Genomic DNA, 18,755 nt, shown 5'->3' on the forward strand with positions numbered 1-18,755 from the left:
TTGTGGATACCCAGCATCCACAAGATAATATTTACCTGTCAAATACATTATATGTTTAATTATACTATAATTTTAAACTATAAAATTGAAAGTTCAACATTATAATATTGAAAGTATAATATTACCATTTGGAGGTTTAGGAAAGTTTAAAGCATCATTTTGTAAAACTGACATGAATACTCTTGTATCATGTGCAGTGCCTTCCCAACCTGCACATGCAAATATGAATTGCATGTCAAAATTACATGCAGCCATTATGTTTTGAGTCGGTATCCCTTTCCTGCCAATGTATGGTACTTGATCTTGAGGAGGTATCGAGGCATGTACATGTACACCATCAATAGCACCAATACAATCCTACAAATGATGCAAAGATAAACTTCTCAATACATGTAACTTAATTAACAATAATTAATTAACAAGAAAAATCATAAATAATTAATTAACAAGAAAAATCATAAATAATTAATTAACAAGAAAAATCATAAATTACTAGATCAAATTATTACCTTAAAATGAGGCATATATCTAGGATCTCTCAATATTTCTTTAGGGGTACCGTTAAACTCATCTTCCAAAGGTTTGATGATATCTATTGCCATAAGACATACACAATCAAGTAAGACACTAAAATATCTACTTACGGTCTCACCGGAATGTTGAAACCGTTCTTGAATTAACCTATTTCCTACCCCATGTCCTAAAGTGTGCAAAAACATTCCCAACATCTCAGCAGCACTCATTCTCCTTGAACCTTTCAACCCATAATGAGTTTCCAAATCAGTACACAATTTAGAAAACACATATTTATCCATTCTAAACATATCATGACACCGACGTTCATTCCCATCTAAAAGCTCCCTCAACCAAATATTTCCTGTTTGGGAAGAAACCATACAAGGAACTTTATGAATATATTTTTCATAATAATATTCAATAGTGCGAACACAAAGACATATAGCTTGGTTAAACTCCTCCTCATCTTCCAAAGTGTCCATATTCTAATAAAATAACCTGCAAATTTAAGATTTATTTATCATCAATCCATATTTCCATCATGAACAATAGGAACCAAAAACAAAAAAAAACAACTAAACATATAATACTAATCAAGTTTCAACCATATACTAATATCCAAATAATAGTCAAACAAATTGTAATAATCCAAGTTCCAAACATATACTAATATCCAAATAAAAATCCTATCAAGTTTCTGCTCCATATCAGGACTAATGCCATTTTTACGAAATTGTGCATACTTCTTGTTTTTCTGCATATCAAAGAGATAAAGTCATGATTATATAGCAAAAAGACAATAAAGTCATGATTATATAGCAAAAAGACAATGAATTCATGATTATATAGAAAAACATATTGAATTCTGTTTTAGAGTGTGTATACTGTAGTTATGTGTTTTCAGATTTTCACATGTGGTATGAGAGCCTTTAAGATTACTATTAAATATTTACAATTTATTGATCTTACATGAATTAGGTTCAGAACTTGCAAGGATAAAAAAAGGTTATGTATTTATACATAGATATCCGCTGCAAAATTGATGTCAAGGGTGTGATCAGTTTATTTTGGTCTTGCTCATAGTTCTCTTTATGTCAGATATCACAAAATTATAAATTAAAACCATATGCATCGATTAAAACCATATGCAACCATATGCAACTAAGCTGGACCATTTTCGATTACATATGCTGGACCATTTTCGATTAAAACCATATGCAACTAAGCTGGACCATTTTCGATTAAAACCATAATATCATCAACTAATTAAACATTTTATTGAGTCTAAATGCATCATTATAAGTAATAGTAATCAATCCCAAATCAAAGAAAGCAGTGGTATGTACTGAAGTCAGTTTAAGACAAATTCATGATTATATAGCAAAAAGATAATAAATGAAAAATTTACACACCTGAATTTTACTCTGCCACCAATCGTTAGAAGCATCAACAGTACCAAGTTTGGGATTCCACCCCAGACCAGTTTCCTTCCCTTTTAATTCTTTCCAATATTTCCATTGTTCTTTAAGTACATCCCACTTATTTTTCAATTGCGATTTAGATAATTCTTGTCCTGTCTCTTTAGCAAAATTGATCCTCAAACTTTCCCATCCTTCCTTTTCAAAGTGAGTAGTAGGACGGCGTCCTGCCTCAACCTCCTTGATACAAAGGTCACAAAATATAGGTATATTATGCTCATTCCATACAGCCTTAACTCCTGAGTCATTCTTCTTTCCCATCTGTATATAAGTACTTGGTTCCATAACCAAAAGATAGCCAAAAGATAGCCAAAAGATAGCCAAAAGATAGCCAAAAGATAGCCAAAAATAAACCAAACTGATCATGGAAGTGACTCAAGCATTAAAGTGATTAGTCATAAAAACATAATGAGCTGTCTCATTATGGAAGTCTCTATCATGGAAAGCAATTAAGTGTGTTAACTGTTAAGGCTGTGTTTATGGTTCAGATTCAGGTGAGGAACACTAACTAAATTTATAGCCTTGGCCATTAGAGTAATGGTTCCTGGATGTACCAAGCTTGTGTCTTAACTAGTCAGACACCCACTTGACTACTTGAGCACCAATCTTTAAATGTTCAGAGAACCAAAAAGGGATTGCAATCCAAAAATGGACAATAATCAATAATCAATAATCAATGCCTCCTAGGGATTGCAATCAAATGGACATAAATTTGTATTGATTTTTGTTCGTGCTTCAGTTTCTCTTCTTCTACGGCTTAGATAATAAGTTAAGATCAATGCCTCCTAGGTCATCACTTTACCACCCAAGTCAAAAATCCACTCAAGCCATTTCTTCTTCAGGCACTAACAAAAGCAGCCATAACCATTTCATCTTCAAGAAAACCCCAAGTAGGTAATTTATAGTAGATGTTAAAAAATAAAAGTGCACTTGAATACACACAGTAACAAAGCAAAAATAAAAACTTGATGATCAATTCAACAAACTTAAATGCTCAGATCATTGTGACAGTGGAACTTATCCAAGCCCTACAGAGGCAATAACCAACACAAACAAACAATTCAGACATTGGCAGACACTCGATATTAGACAAACAACAAGAGTTACCAGAAAAGAAAAGGATGGAGTTCAAGAAATTACTAATTGCTCCTGTAAAATTTTTCTCTCTTGAATGCTTGAACTCCTCTCCTCTGTTAGCTTTAAAATAGTAACTTCAGCCTGGAAAAAATTAGAAAAAAACAAAAAACAAAAGGAGCTGGGTTAATATTATATTTTGAAAACTAATCAAGTAGAGACTGGATTCCAGCAGCATGCCTGTACATTGTATGAAGAGTTTGATTATTGATTATTGATTACTTGCAAACCTCAACCAAATCACTTGCTAGAAGAAGTAATATCCTTGCCCATATAACAGGGGTGATTGGTTTCTATTTCAGAAGACAGCTCAAAGGGTCAAGAAACATTTATTGTAGAAGCTCAACTGTGCTGAAGTCATTGATAAGAGATGTGTAGAAAGTGAAAGCAATTAGGATTCTAGGTGATTGAGTAAAAATAAATTACTCATAAAAGATTTTCTGGTCATTGTTTGAATCCACAGGAGTTACTACCATTAGACTAATCAGAAACTCAACACTCTGTATGTACTAAACAAGAATCCTAAAGAAACCAATCCATTATACAAGCAAGAGATGAGAGAGTGGGTGATATAAATAAATAAACCTCAAAATCTCAAACAAGTGATCGAGGCAGTAAAACCTTTCTACATCTCAAACTAAACCCCATAAATCATCAATTCGCACAAAACCCATATGCACCAGAAAGATTCTTAATCATCCAATGCAACAGCAGCTGCTTATTAACACAAACACACTGCACTCACTATTGTAATGCAAGCACTAATTCAAAAAAACAAGATATGGGGTTTTTTTTTTTGGGAGGATTGATTGAATTTGTACCTGACTTTCAGCAAGCACTAATTAACTAAGATGAAATTCCCAAACAGAAATCAAAATTCAAACAACAAGCCTGGCCTCACTCAATGAACCCTAAATCAAAAATTTAGGAAATTTTGACAGAGAGAGAGAAACATAGAGCACTAACCTATGGAGACGACGACAACAGACGATGGAGACGACGACAACAGACGATGGAGACGACGACAACAGACGATGGAGACGACGAGAAGAAAATGGCGATTGAAGGCTTTCAAGTTGCAGAGACTGTGAGAGAGAACGGCGGAGAAGACAACATCGTGAAAATGTGAGGTATAACATGTAATTTTTCTAACATGATCGAGGGTATAATAGGAAATGTAAATATTTCATTAAATGACCGGTTTTTTGTAACTCACAGCTGCTTTTAAAAGCAGGGGAGGACCTGCTTTGCATAGTTACTTTCACTCACCTCCAACTTTCATACAAAGCAACTTAATTAATATTTACCAAACACCAATTAGCTGCTTTAATTGTGTGTCACCTCACAATTGTAATAAAAAGCTGCTTTTCCATGTTTACCAAACGCACCCTTAGAGCTTAAACTAGTGGCCGTTCGATCAAAACCTTAAAAATTTACTGATGGGTTATTTTTTCTAAATTGTAATCGGAAGTTGAAAGGGAAGGAGTTTTGGAATCTGAGCATGCATGTACGTACTAGATATTCTCTTCGATCGATGTTATTAGTTGGCAAATCCCAATATTTGGGGTGGTGGATATCCTCGTACGACCATTAAGGTAGTAATTATGTTATTAATTGACTGTTTCCAAATTGTACATCACCGTTTGGACTTCAATTGCTAATTTTCATGTTCATTAATTATCTTGGTCGATCAGCACAAAACTGCATTAAAAACCAACAATTTGGTAGAATTCAATGTGACATATAATGAGTCCTCAAAAAAAAAAAAAAACAAAGTGAAAATATCATGTAAATTGGGAATAAAAAGCCCAGAAAAACAATTAGGGGTTAAAAGCATTGACATCAAAGTTTAATATCAATTTAAAGTCTTTGGAGTTAGTTCAAGTGGTGAGAGTGGGTGGGATAAGGGTTATAATTAGACTAGATCCATAATTCGATTCCCTCTAAAAAGTTTATATCAATTTAGTTGAAATTTGTTTGCCTTTTACCCTAAATCCTAATATTCAACCTATATTTAATTAATATTGAAAAGATAAATTAAGAAATAGACTGGGTATTGCTGCACAGGCCCGTATAATAGTGGCGGTGTAATTAACAAATAAAGAAAACCCAAAAACAATCCAAAAAGTAAATAACAAACAAAGAAAATCCAAAAAGTAATAACAAACAACGATATTCTCGAAGGAAAAAAGGAAAAGTAATTAACAAATAAAGAAAATTCAAGAAAATCCAGAAGGAGGAAGAAGCAAAGATGGAAATTACACAAATATACATATTATTTAGTGGCGGTGTGTTAATATATATATATATATATATCATTAAAAAAATAAAGAGATAATTAGACTTAGGTCTTTTGAAAAAGTAGTTTTTAAATGGTGAATGGGGGTGTTTTAAAATTTACAATAAAATCATTTAATTATTTTAATTCATAATAATTAATTCATAATAATTCATAATAAAATTTTTTTAATTTACAATAAAATTATTTTAATTCATAATAATTTATAAGAAAATCATTTTAATTCATAATAAAGTTTTTTTAATTTACAATAAAATTCTTTTAATTCATAATAATTTATAAGAAAATCATTTTAATTCATAATAAAGTTTTTTTAATTTACAATAAAATTATTTTAATTCATAATAATTTATAAGAAAATCATTTTAATTCATAATAAAATTCTTTTCGGATTTGAAGGGTATTTCCCCTCTTAGGATGTAGAGTGGGTACCCAAAATCTAGGGGTTAAAAACCTAACATAAAACCGTCAAAAAAGAAAAATAAAATGACTTAATTAAAAATTCTAAATCACTACCGATCTTCTAAGAAAGGCTCATAAAATAGATTGTACTCTAAATCTCCCAAAAATAAATCAAGAAGTCTGTGATTTAATGATGTTTGGCAACTAATATAATATTCATCAATTAATATGCTAAACAACTTTATGCTAGATATATCTAAAAGAGTGCTCCTATATATTGAATCCATAAAACAAATTAAATAAAAAGAAAATAAAGAAAATATCTTGCATGCATATCTCAAACAATTATTCTAGTAAAGATAGTAATTAAAGATCATCAACATATATATATTTAATGCATATATGGTTCAATAATTTCCTAACTGCCCTAGCTCGATCAATGCCTTTTGTCTCTACGACTTTTTTTTTTTTTTTGTTGCCTTCAAAATTATCCTTAGTCTTGGATGCGTATCTTGGTTTTCCTAAGTTTTCTAGGAATAGTTTAGTATACTTAAGTCTTGGATATGATGGGCTTCTCGGTTTAATTTCCTAAGTTTTCTACCAAATATATTGGTTCTGGTCTTTCTCGATCGATCTGCAACGTTGGAAGAAGACTTACCACCCAATGCAAGTGATTGTCCTCTCTCCATAATATTCTTCTGCTGATGATTGTAATAGAGATTAGCAGTCCCACTGCTAATTAAATTTATTACAATAATCAGCAGGAGGGTTTTGTGAAGGCAGGCCAATCTGTTGCATTGTCGTGGGCATGCAACATTCGATCTGGTGTTTGTCAACGATCGATTGCCCCAAGATTCCTATCCCCTGTTTCGCATTAAAAACAAGATTGATTCATTACCTTCTTCGATCATCCGACCCAGAATTGCGAGCACGTACTACTCTGATGGGTTTCTAAAGGTAATCAAGAAAAGATTACCAAGAAGGCTGCTTTTGCAGTTTGAACTACTACTACGTCATGCATGATGCATTTAAGATTTTGCAATCTATTCTTAATTTCTTTGTTTGCTATTAACTAATCGGAATTTGGAGATTGCATGATGTTAGAGGCAGGTGTCTTGCTCTGTATAAAAGTTTTAATTCTTGCTTCTGTTGGCAGCCAAGCATAAAGACAGATGAAATTGACCAAAGAGTGTCTGCGCATCAGTGAATGAATGCAATTGCCATGGAATAACAAGGATTTGTTTTGAGAATTGGCAGAGCAAGTCGATTCATGTATTAGCTATATGTCTTCAAGTAATCTAATTTTGTTTGGTTTGTTATCTTTCTTTGCTTTAGGATTGTAATGGGTTCATATAACTATATTACAGTTTTGTTTTCTTTTTTCATTACAATATTGGTACTGTTCATATATAGCTTAGTTTTACTCTACACATTAGTTGGCAGTTAATGAAATCAATCTTTATTTATGATTTTGTTAATTTCATACCCTTTTTTTACCTGCATTAGCATTCACAATTGTTTGATATAATGCATGTTCAATGACTTACCAAGTTCAAGCTTTAGTATCTTTATCCTTCTGACTAACTAGTGATTTACAGGGGTATCGGGGCAATGCATCAACACCTTTCTTTTGTGGAGACGTTGATGATGAGGGCATAAATTGAGTTCAGTTTGTAATTTTGTTTTTTGTTTTTGTTTTTCCCCAAGAAACAGTCTGCAATTTACTTCAAAAGTTTAGAAGTACTCGAATTGCATTAGCCTCCTGCCTCCATCGTTTGAAGGGAGGGGGTGTAACCGGTGTAGGTTTTCAACAACTATGACCAAACTGATCCACTCAATCAGTTTGGTTGGAGATGAGATCAAGTTTGTGTGTTGTTAATTGATCCAACACCGCCAGCCTATTAACTTTTTGTTATTTGGGCCCAGCCCATAAATTTTTTTATTTCGGCCCGGCCCATAACTTTGATAGGTATCTAATGCAATGGCTTTTCTCTCTCTTTTGGTAATTTATTGCCAAATGCAAAGTTTGTTGGATCTAGGGAATGTGCTAAATAATGGAGTGATGGGAAGGTTTTGGACAATTATCAATTATGGTACCCGTCTTAACAAAGGAGTACTTGATTCATCATATTGCAATATCCTATTTAGTCTCATTCGGGACCCATGCATGCGTTTTGATGTACATTTTTCTTCTTTTTTCAAAGTAACATAATCAGGTTTTGTTGAGTTTGATTAAGACGAGGGAAAATGAGGGAGACATTAAAGAGTTAAATTTAACACGTTTGTAAAACTAATATAACAAAATAATAAGTAATTAAATAATATCAATTAATTAGCATGGATGTCAATTGTGCTCCATTCCTTGGTGTGCTTCTATTTTCGGGATTCCTCATTTGTTAAGTTATGAATCACTCATATATATATATATATATATGCACATATATATACATATTTGATCAGGTGTGAATAAGCAAAGATGCGATCGCACCACCAAATATTGCTTTCATCGTTGATTTTTTAGAGTATATAGACAAACTATAACATAAATACTGATAAACCAATATATATCGAGCACACGTTTGTAGTTGAATGAGTTTAGAGAGAGAGAGAGAGAGAGAGAGAGAGAGAGAGAGAGAGAGAGAGAGAGAGAGGTGTGATCACTTATTCACTTTGGAAAATATGTGGTTGGTATCTAAGACATATGAAATTATGCCAATTAATGGATTTGACTTGAAGCTCTATTTCCTATTCTTTGTCATGCATCAAAAGAAATTTTAATGTTTATCATGTTACGTCTTACATTCAGTTAGTGATATCACATTGATAATTTTATCATAGCTAGTTTTTTTTTTTTTTTTGGCCAAGTTATCATAGCTAGTTTTATATTTTCATTATTCAATGTTTTAACGCTTTTTTAATTTAGTAAAGAGAAATTCAAATTTTAATTTTTTTTAAATACGCACTAAACTAATAGTCATTTGATTTATTTTTTAAACGGTTAAATTCTTGAATTATAAAAGTTCTAAATTCTAATACATAAGTTCAACCTGAACAAACTTTATAGGATGCTTTATATGTGCCATATACACTTTCCACATGTCATGATTATAAAAGATCATTCCTAATTGAAAAAATAATAATAATAATAATTCCTGAATGATTGTAGTAAGTTATAGTAGTCTTAAGAGACATGGGTATTAAGTATTAACCTATTATTGTATTATTAATGCACATTTGTTTAGTGATATGATTGGTTATTGTCATGATATTATTCGGTGTGCCAAAATGGAAGTTAACAAAAATATTATTTTGTTTCTTACATTCCAAAGAGTGATATTGTCCAGCTCCAAATTGTCAAATAAATCTTCGGAAAAATGGAAATAATATTCTGTACCAATGGACAATTAGCATAACTACAATAGTGGCGGTGTAATTAACAAACAAAAAACTCCGAGAAAATCAAGAAGAAAAAATGAAAAAGGAAGAAGCATAGATCCAAATTACACACATAAATACAGCTCCTGCAAATGTGTATTAATATCATCTCAAAGTCACCACGTCTGCGATTTTATTGAAAAAAAAAAAAACAACAGTCTCTGTGTTGGAAGTCCGAAGAAGACCTACCCACAAAACAACAGATTGGCCTCTCTTCATCATAATCTTCTTCTTTTTTCGCCCCCCCCCCCCAAAAAAAAGAAAAAAAAAAAAGAAAGAAACTTGAAACCAAAGCTTTAGCGTTTGTTTGTTGTTGTTGTGACTTGTGCGCAAACCCAACTCAACCATAAAGCATTCATTCACATTCCCCTCCCAAGCAAGAAACATAAAAACACCAACCAAGAAATCCACATTTTGATCTCTGGGTCAAAAGAAGAAGATTATGATGAAGACTGGCCAATCTGCTGCGGAGAGCAGCTTAGAGATTAAGGTGGTCCAGCCGCGGCGGGGTGACAACACGGTGCACCCATCTCCGGCGCCGACGCGGGCGTTCAGCGACTTAACGCCGTTCAAGAAGTGGGTGTCATGGCTGGTCCCGTCGTTTGTGGTGGCCAACATTGTGGTGTTTGTGGTCACCATGTTCGTGAATGATTGCCCCCACAACTCCGATTCTTGCATTGCTTCGTTCTTGGGCCGCTTCTCTTTTCAGCCTTTCAGAGAAAACCCACTTCTTGGGCCATCTTCATACACGTAAACTTCTTCACTCTGTTTACTCACTCTCTCTCTAAATAATTTCGAATCGCATGTGTGTTTGGAATTTCTATGGGTTTGTTTTTGTGTTCTATGTTTTTTCTTGGGTTCATTAAGATCAGAGGGTGTGATTCTTGGTCTTTGAATGTGGACACTTTGAAAGTTTGAGTCATGAAATAACCTGAAAAAATTTAAAGATTATGTTATGGTAAAAGTTTTGATGTTTGGGGATTTGGAACTTTGGATATGAATTTTTTTTTTTTTCAAGAAAAAGTATGAAGCTTGCTGAATTATGGCTTTTTCATCGATGTTGGTTTTAGGGAAATCAGTGGACGAAATCTATGATCATGAATTTGGTGCATGCTGGTGATTCTGCTAAGAACTAGTAAAGTTCAGGCAATAATTCATGTTTTTGTGCTTATTTTCTTCTCATATCGCCATAGTGGAAATGCTTGAACAAATAAAAGGTACTATAAAAGCTGCAAGTAGACATTCTGCTTCCATGTAGGCAGTGAACTACCCAACTTGATTCGACTGTAGAGTTAATCAATATACCCCTTGAAATATCCTTACAGAATTAAAGTTTTACCATTAGTTTGTTTTTCGAGGGAATGGTTTCAGTCTTTTCATATCACTTTCCTTGTTCTGTAAGGCCAATAACAGAATGATTATGATAAAATCAGAATATGTTGTTTCAATCTTCCCTGTAATAAGCAACATGCATTCTTCAAGGATATGTGAGTGATTTATCTTAAGCTGTTTAATGCGTTCATTCTAACATGTGTCATCCAAAGCCTATATATGCTAAAAGTGGTCCTTTAAGGGGGACCTATCTTCTGTTTGACAATTAGGGCTATAGATATGGGTCAGCAGGTCTTAGTTGTATTCGCAAGAGAAGGGTGTATATCTAACTTCTTTCCCATGTGTTTTCATTCTGTCAGATTGGACAAAATGGGTGCTCTAGAAGTCCAGAAAGTGGTCCATGAACACCAGACATGGCGATTGATCTCATGCATATGGTTACATGCTGGAGTTTTCCATGTACTAGCCAATATGCTGAGCCTTGTATTCATTGGAATTCGGCTTGAGCAAGAATTTGGGTTTGGTATGCATTTGATATCTCAGCTTCATATGTGTTGTCATGCATGTTTGGTGACACTTGCAAGTGTTTGTAGTAAAATACAAAGCACATGACTGAAATTAAATTGAAAAGTTAGATACTAAGGTAATAAATATCTTCAAATCTTAGATAATAAACACTTTTGGGTGTCTTTAGCTACCTTGAGATTAATCTGCAGTTCTAGGATTTCTATGCATATTGAATTGTAATCCTAGAGTTGGTTGCACTATGACTTACATTATGTTAATAGGTTTGCATGCAAGTTTTATTGGAACAGTGACTGAACGAAGAGAGGTGATATACCTAAAATCTTTTTATGGTAGTGGCTTTTCAGGCTATTAAAACTTTAGTTGAGCCATATTATTCCACTTTACAGAATAAAATTGCTTGAAACGGCGAAAAAAAAAAACTGCTTGAAACAAACACTGATATGTTGTTTCTATTTTCCCATCACTTATGTGGGAACATGGAAAGTTTGACTATCCCACATATAGGTAAATGAATGGAAAAATATGGAAAGGATCTCATATTATAACTGTTTTAATGAACAACTGTTTAACTTTTGGCTTGAAGATCTTATGCTTTTCTGATGTATTCTTCTGCAGTTCGAATTGGGGTGGTTTATGTCATATCTGGTTTTGGCGGGAGTTTGCTATCAGCTCTTTTCATTAAAAGTGGTATCTCTGTTGGTGCTTCTGGTGCACTGTTTGGTTTACTAGGAAGCATGCTTTCAGAGCTCTTAACAAATTGGACAATATATGCAAATAAGGTAAATAAAGTTTCTGTATACTCAATGTTTCACCTCTTCAAATTATGTGCAGTTATGCACCACCCCCTCATCTTACAATTCCTGATTTGTATGTGCAGATAGCAGCATTGGTTACCCTACTGCTGATTATTGTAATAAATTTAGCAGTGGGAATCCTCCCACACGTTGATAACTTTGCTCATATTGGAGGATTCATTTCTGGATTTCTCCTTGGATTTGTGTTTTTGATCCGCCCCCAGTTTAAATGGGTTAGCCAAAGGACTGCTCTCCGTGGACATGTTACAGCTCCAGTTAAATCTAAACACAAGACGTATCAGTATGTATTGTGGGTGATCTCTCTGGTACTATTGATTGTTGGGTAAGCTCCTTGATCCCCGATTTTAATTGTTTTTCATAAACCTTAACTGATTCCTTTCATGAGAATTTTAAAGGCATTTGATGAGTGCATTTTTATGGTCAAATCAGAGTACTTGATTTGTACACGTATGTAGATTACTGGATATCCTGTAATCTATATCAACAAGGATAATCCTTTCCTCTGCTGTTTCTGATCAGAATGATTTGGAAAACGCATCATAAATTTATGTTCTTTATGTGTCATACTAACTGGTCAATACGATGATAGTACTATTTAGGAGCAGGTTGTTCTTCATTTGTTAATTTGTTATTGGGAATTCGCTTTTTTGCTTTTGACAGGTATACCCTTGGTCTGATAACTCTCCTTCGAGGGGTCAATCTGAATGATCACTGTTCCTGGTGTCATTATTTGAGCTGTGTTCCTACCTCAAAATGGAGTTGCAAGTCACAAGAAATTTATTGTTTGGTAATTAATGCTGTTCCATGATTCATTATGTTTTTCACTCTTTTGTACTTGAGTTTTCTTCCAAGTTGAGTTTTTGAGGTTACTGCATTTGTCGCCTAAAATAACTGAAACTCAGGGCATATCAGAGAGTTATGTATATAGTGTACTTTGTTAGTACTGTAAATTGGTTTTGTACTGATATATTGTCTTGCTTTTACACGTATGCACCAATGTTGCAGTCGAACCAGCTCGGAAATCAACTGAACTTGACGTGTGCAAGCAATGGGAGAAGTAACATTTTTTCATTGTCAGATACTAACCCCTCCCGGGTTCAGCAGCTATGTACTGAGTTGTGCAGTTGATTCATTATTTATATTTGTATAGAATAGAAAATTCTTGTGTATCTGAATACAAGTTTTTCAATAGCTGAAAAAGGGTTTTGGATACAGATAAGGGTGTACTTGTTGATGGCAACTGAAAGTTATTATTAACTTCCAAAAAAACATAAACATTGGTAACACCAACACCCAAGTATAGGTCTCAGCTCTTGGGTGAGTAATGTGGCACTGGCAAGCAGCATTAGCTTTTGGTTTCCAATTTTTTCGTGAAAATTACAACAAAAACAATGTTCAAATTGATGAGTGCTTTCGGCTACCATTTTTTAAATAAAGATGAAATATAGGAATGGTTTCAATTTAAAAAGAAAAAAGAGTTTTGAATAAGATTAATGACAGAGTCTTTCCTATGAATTCGATTTGGCGATTTATCACCAACCTAGGGTGCATCAATTTCTGTGGACCTGTGCATCAGCAGAAAAATGGAAAAAGAAAAAGCCCTGCTTCTATGGGTATGGTATGCTTGTGGAAGGCCCAAGTTTGTAGTTGGGTCCAAAGGCACTCCACTCTTTAAGACTTTAACAGACATTTCCAAAGCCCATTGCCTATTATAAAAGTAAGGTCTAGAAATAGTCACAAGGCAGCAAACTATCAAGGAAAATGCTATGGACATGGATATTAAATTTGTTCACCAAAATTTCTTATCAAATGATGTGTCAGTATACAAAATTTGGTCCAATTTGGACATCATTTGGTGAACAAAATGTGGTAAACAGATTTGGTAAATCATAAATGTAGCATTGCCCACTACAAATTGCCATCTCATAAAAAGAAAAATCCGAGCTATTCATTAATTGTTCTACATTGAGATTTCTTTCATTGAAGAAGAATTGCAGACATACAGCTAAGCCATTGTGCCATTGTTTATTGCCTTAATTTTCACATTGTACACCAATTTATATTGACTACTTACTGGTTGCAGTACTGCTATTGCTGAATTTCATCATTAATTTTTGCCCAAACATTAATTACCAAAGTAAATACAATTTATCAAGGTGTAAATTTGTTGAGACCCACTTGGTAAGGTTTGGAGAAAAATCAATTTTGTTCATTATTTTGAAGATTTGCAAATGAATAAGGGTTGTCAGTGAAGGTCCAATGGATGGTGGGGGTTGGTCCATGTATTGTCTTTCGCTGCAATATTTTGCACGCACTTGGTAGGTGACTCCCATATAATAATTCCCATCAACAAGCAAAATAAAGACCATTAAGTAAGAGCCTAGAAATCTTTAATTAAATACCCTTTTGGGTATAATATAAGAGGCAGTTAAGTTGGTTGTTGTGGTAGTTGGTCTTTAACAAGCTTTTGAGTAGAGGAGTGCTGTAAAGAAGAATCCGAGTACTTCGGCCCTTTGTATGTAAAGAAAAGGCCCATTTGATTTTGGACAGACATAGTGATGGTGCTGCTGCACCATGTTGGTGTGTTACAAGAAATAAAAGAACGAAAAAGTTGTTGCTCTCTTTAGATCAAATGATATCAATTTGCTTGGTTGAGAAACTTCTTGCTTTTTCATGGAGATTGCGTGTAAAGGTGAACCCAATTTGTATAGTCATGCATAGATTATGCAGAATAAATTGCATATTTGGGAATGTTGTGTTATGATCGAGTCCGATCACACATCTTTATCGGTCCATACACACACACACTAATGTGAGGTCTGAGTGTTGATCGATCTATATATGGTCCTTAATCGATCGATCAAAATTTACATCGCGCATTTTTCTGTATCGGAGAACTCTATTATTTATGACTTTTTAGTACATAGTAAGAATTGCATACATAGTTCTAATATGGTCCCTACATCCAACCAGGAAAGTTTTTGATGGTCCAATGTATGCGAATTAACTTGAGCACTGCAATGATCATAAATATGTTTGGTTTATATGTCTTTTCAGTACTGGGATTTACTTAGGAGGGGGGGACATATACAGGGGCCATGGTTCCCCAAGATTAACGGAAAACCTCCTAATTAATCTAATTAAATATATAGGGCATTATTATTTATTAAATTCTAACCACCACCACCACCACGAAAAATTATAGGGTATAACCGATATACCGTCACGTGGTATAACTAATCCAACGTGTAAAGTTATTACTGGACGATGTGTTTATATTAGCAGGGTATAGTATTAATAACATCCACTCATATTATAACAAATAGATTGGTTATACCACGTGTCAATATAGCGGTTATACAGAATAATTCTCCACCACCACCCACCCCATATTATAATTTGGCCCCAAATTTTTTTTGTTACAATGCATTTTGGCCCCCATGAGAGGATCCTATACTATATTAGGGCAAAAGGCGAACTGTGGAGGGCTCCTTCAATCATTTTGTACCCATGCTAATTATAAGGAATTTATGATTTAAAGAAAAAAAAAATTTATGAATTTATGATTCTATGAAGCCTTCCTAAATGAAGGTCACCGAATTGGGTACCCCTATTATATATATATATATATATATATGCTTATGTGTAGCTAGCTTCAAAAATAATAGGTGCTCCCATTCTTACCCTAGCCAAAACCTTAATTATGAGGGGTTGCTCCAAATTGAAACCTCAATCTTAATGGGTTGCCCCATTTTTATTTTTTTAAAATTTCCATCGAGGGTATCCCCATCAATTAATTTCATCATTTATATAATTATATCCAATATTTGATATTCCCCTTTTATCTTAAATGGGGTTGCTCATTTTTCCTTTTATCTTAAAAGAAAAAAAAAGTCGAATATTGATATCACATTATGTTCAAAACTATTTTTTTTTCTTTTCATTATTAACGAAAACACAACTACTTATGAAATATAAAAAAATAAAATAAATTAATCATACTGTGTTGACACTTGACACTTAAATTATTGTATGTACTTATGTACAAAATAACACAATCCGAAGTACTAAACATAAGTAACAAATGTAACAAAATTGGTAGACTCGTACCCAGATTGTAGGTGATTACCAAATGAGCTCTCTAATATAGTTCTAAATCAAGACACCACATTATAAGTAAATGAGTTACCATCACCTTTGAATTGGAGAATATATATATATATATATATATATATATATATATATAGCTTTTCAGCATTGTCTATCATGTGCTCGTTTGAATAATTTTTAAAGCAGAGCCTGCTTCTCTGACAACCTTGTCCTCCTCCTCTAGTCAAGTGCCATGTCCCTCAAACCCTGTCCCATTTATGTTCCAAAGTGCAAGACTTTGTTCCAGAAAACCAGTCGTTTCCAGTAAGCTTTTGCAGCCCAGCAGTCAAACCACTGCATTATTTAGTCTTGTGTGCTGCACTACATCAACATTGAGAACCCTCAAAGATCTTGAATATGTAGGATAGTACCAAAAGGAATTGGACCATATATGATTATACATGAACCCTATTAGTTTTTTTTTCGGTGTCACATTCATGGGCCATATAGCCCTCAAAATTTGACAAACCAGATGATGTATTACAGATCGATTTTAGATTGTAAGATCACATGGAGGAAGGATCAGAGATAAGGATGGGAATGGATGTGTATATCTGCAAGAATAACTAAATATTTGGTGGGGGCACATTTACTTGTCCCCTTTTCCAAGCTTCTCCTACCCACATGCATATGGTATATATGTTTTCTTTCTTGAATTCTCTCCCATTTATATACATGTGACATAGCATTGTAGATCTCTTTGGAGCTCCTTTCATATATGCAAGTTGAAGTTATCCAATAAGGAATTAAATCACATCCCCATCTGGTTATACTATTTGGAAAATTATGGATTAAAGTGGGAAAATATTATATATTCAACCCAACTTTTATTTTCTGTTTAAATTTATTTATTTAATACAAAACATAATTTTGTATAAAATAAAATTATTTAGAACTTGATTACATTGCTCATTAAATCTCTCGCAAAATTTAGAATTCACCTTAAACCCACTTATGTTAGTAAATCTCACATCTTAAATAGATATGATGGTTAAATATGGTACTTGTATCGGTACCTTTTCGTTTATCTATGGCATTCAAACTTTGTATTATTGTATAAATATTTCCTTTCTTTTTTCAACCCTTTGCATCTTTTAGAGCCCTTCATGGGTTAGAGACCAGACCAATGGCTAGAGGTCAATCTTGATTCAATTTCCCCAAAAAAATTTGGCTGCATACAAGTTGGCACCTTGGACTCTATGTGGGAGGGAATTTTAGGATGTCCACCTTTGAGTAAGAAACAATGCAGCCCATGGAAATTGCATTAATTTGTCTCAACAAATTGCAGTTTGCTAGTCAGCTGCAGTTATTTATTTCCAATATCCAACCATCAAGGCTAGATTGGAGGTTGAATTGTCTAGAATTGAACCATCAGGACAACATGATCAACATGGAACTATGTGGTGGAAAGAGAGCCATCAAATTTCAAGATTTCAATGTCATGCAGAAAAATTATTTTGTGTAACTGATACACCGTTACGTAATGTACTAATGCAACGTGTCATAATATAAGTGGATATTATTAATATTATACCCTATTAATATAAATATATTGTCTAATAATACTCTTATACGTTGAATTGATTACACCACATGATGATGTATCGAATACATCTAATAATTTTTCAGTCATGCATCTACCAAAATATGGAAAAATGAATGTCAGCTGATCAAGTGGCAATTTGATATACCATATAACCCTATAGCTAATGAATTTTTCATGTTAGTTATGTTGTGTTTAAAACTCTCTGGGTCACCACACCTACCCCTCTGTTAATGGTTACATAATACATTACATATTGTCTTGCCACATTCGTCCGCCAACCACAATAAGTTGTATGCTTGTATGGCATAAGTACCTTTTTCTTTCTTTCTTTCTGAATTTAATGCTAATTTACTCATTTTGTTGGTTGTTAATTTCATGATTTTGTGTCTATAAAAAAAAAAACTTTATGTTTTGTGAGGATCAAGTGACATTAGAATGATTTTGAAGTTAAAACAATTGATCTCATAGAAAAATTCAGGGTTCTGGTCCCAAAAAGATTGGGAAAAAATTGATTGGATAGCAATTTTATGAATAAGCTAGGTACTTGAGTATAAAACTATATGTGACATTTTCTTTTTGACACTTTCTTATTTTTCTCTTATTGCGTAGAAAACAAGTAGACCCTAGATGATACCTCTCACAATGATTTATTTCATTCCCAATAATATACAAAAGAGCTTTCCAAATTCGAATTTGTATATTAATTTGAAACTCAACTTATACTCTTGGCGTTCGGTTTTGAATTTGTCAAAAATAAAATTACCTTACGTCATTTAGAAGACATAAAAAATAATTATTAATTTTTTCAAATAGTTTAAAATATTACATTGTTAGACCATTAATCTCAACCGTTAATTAGATAAATTTTTGTATAATTGATGTGAGGCTCTGACTTGGACTGTAGACAATTGCAGCATGGATGGAGTTTAATAATTAATACCATAGGGATGATCTAATAGGCAACAACTCGAAATAATTGATGGAAGATGAATGGATGATAGACACAAGAGGGAAGGTTGGTCCAATATATGCACCCAAAAGCAAAGGATCCTCAGGTAAAGAGTTGAGGACGAACCAAATTATAAGGACGTATTGGCAAATGAGGACAAGTATATGGTTGG

The 18,755-nt window shown here is 33.4% G+C and overlaps 1 protein-coding gene across 1 annotated transcript; it reads left to right on the forward strand.

Moving 5' to 3' along the window:
- The first annotated feature begins 9,534 nt into the window (after positions 1–9,534).
- On the forward strand, positions 9,535–13,197 carry RBL1 (RHOMBOID-like 1). Its single transcript, XM_086241729.1, has 6 exons — positions 9,535–10,014; positions 10,956–11,119; positions 11,740–11,903; positions 12,002–12,261; positions 12,600–12,726; positions 12,945–13,197. Exons 1-6 carry the CDS (start codon positions 9,707–9,709, stop codon positions 13,065–13,067), a joined length of 1,146 nt encoding a protein of 381 aa, XP_086097855.1. The 5' UTR covers positions 9,535–9,706; the 3' UTR covers positions 13,068–13,197.
- Positions 13,198–18,755: the final 5,558 nt, after the last annotated feature.

The sequence above is a fragment of the Dryas octopetala genome, chromosome 1 (assembly GCF_963921425.1).
Source record: "Dryas octopetala chromosome 1, drDryOcto1.1, whole genome shotgun sequence".
In the NCBI taxonomy this organism is placed as follows: domain Eukaryota; kingdom Viridiplantae; phylum Streptophyta; class Magnoliopsida; order Rosales; family Rosaceae; genus Dryas; species Dryas octopetala.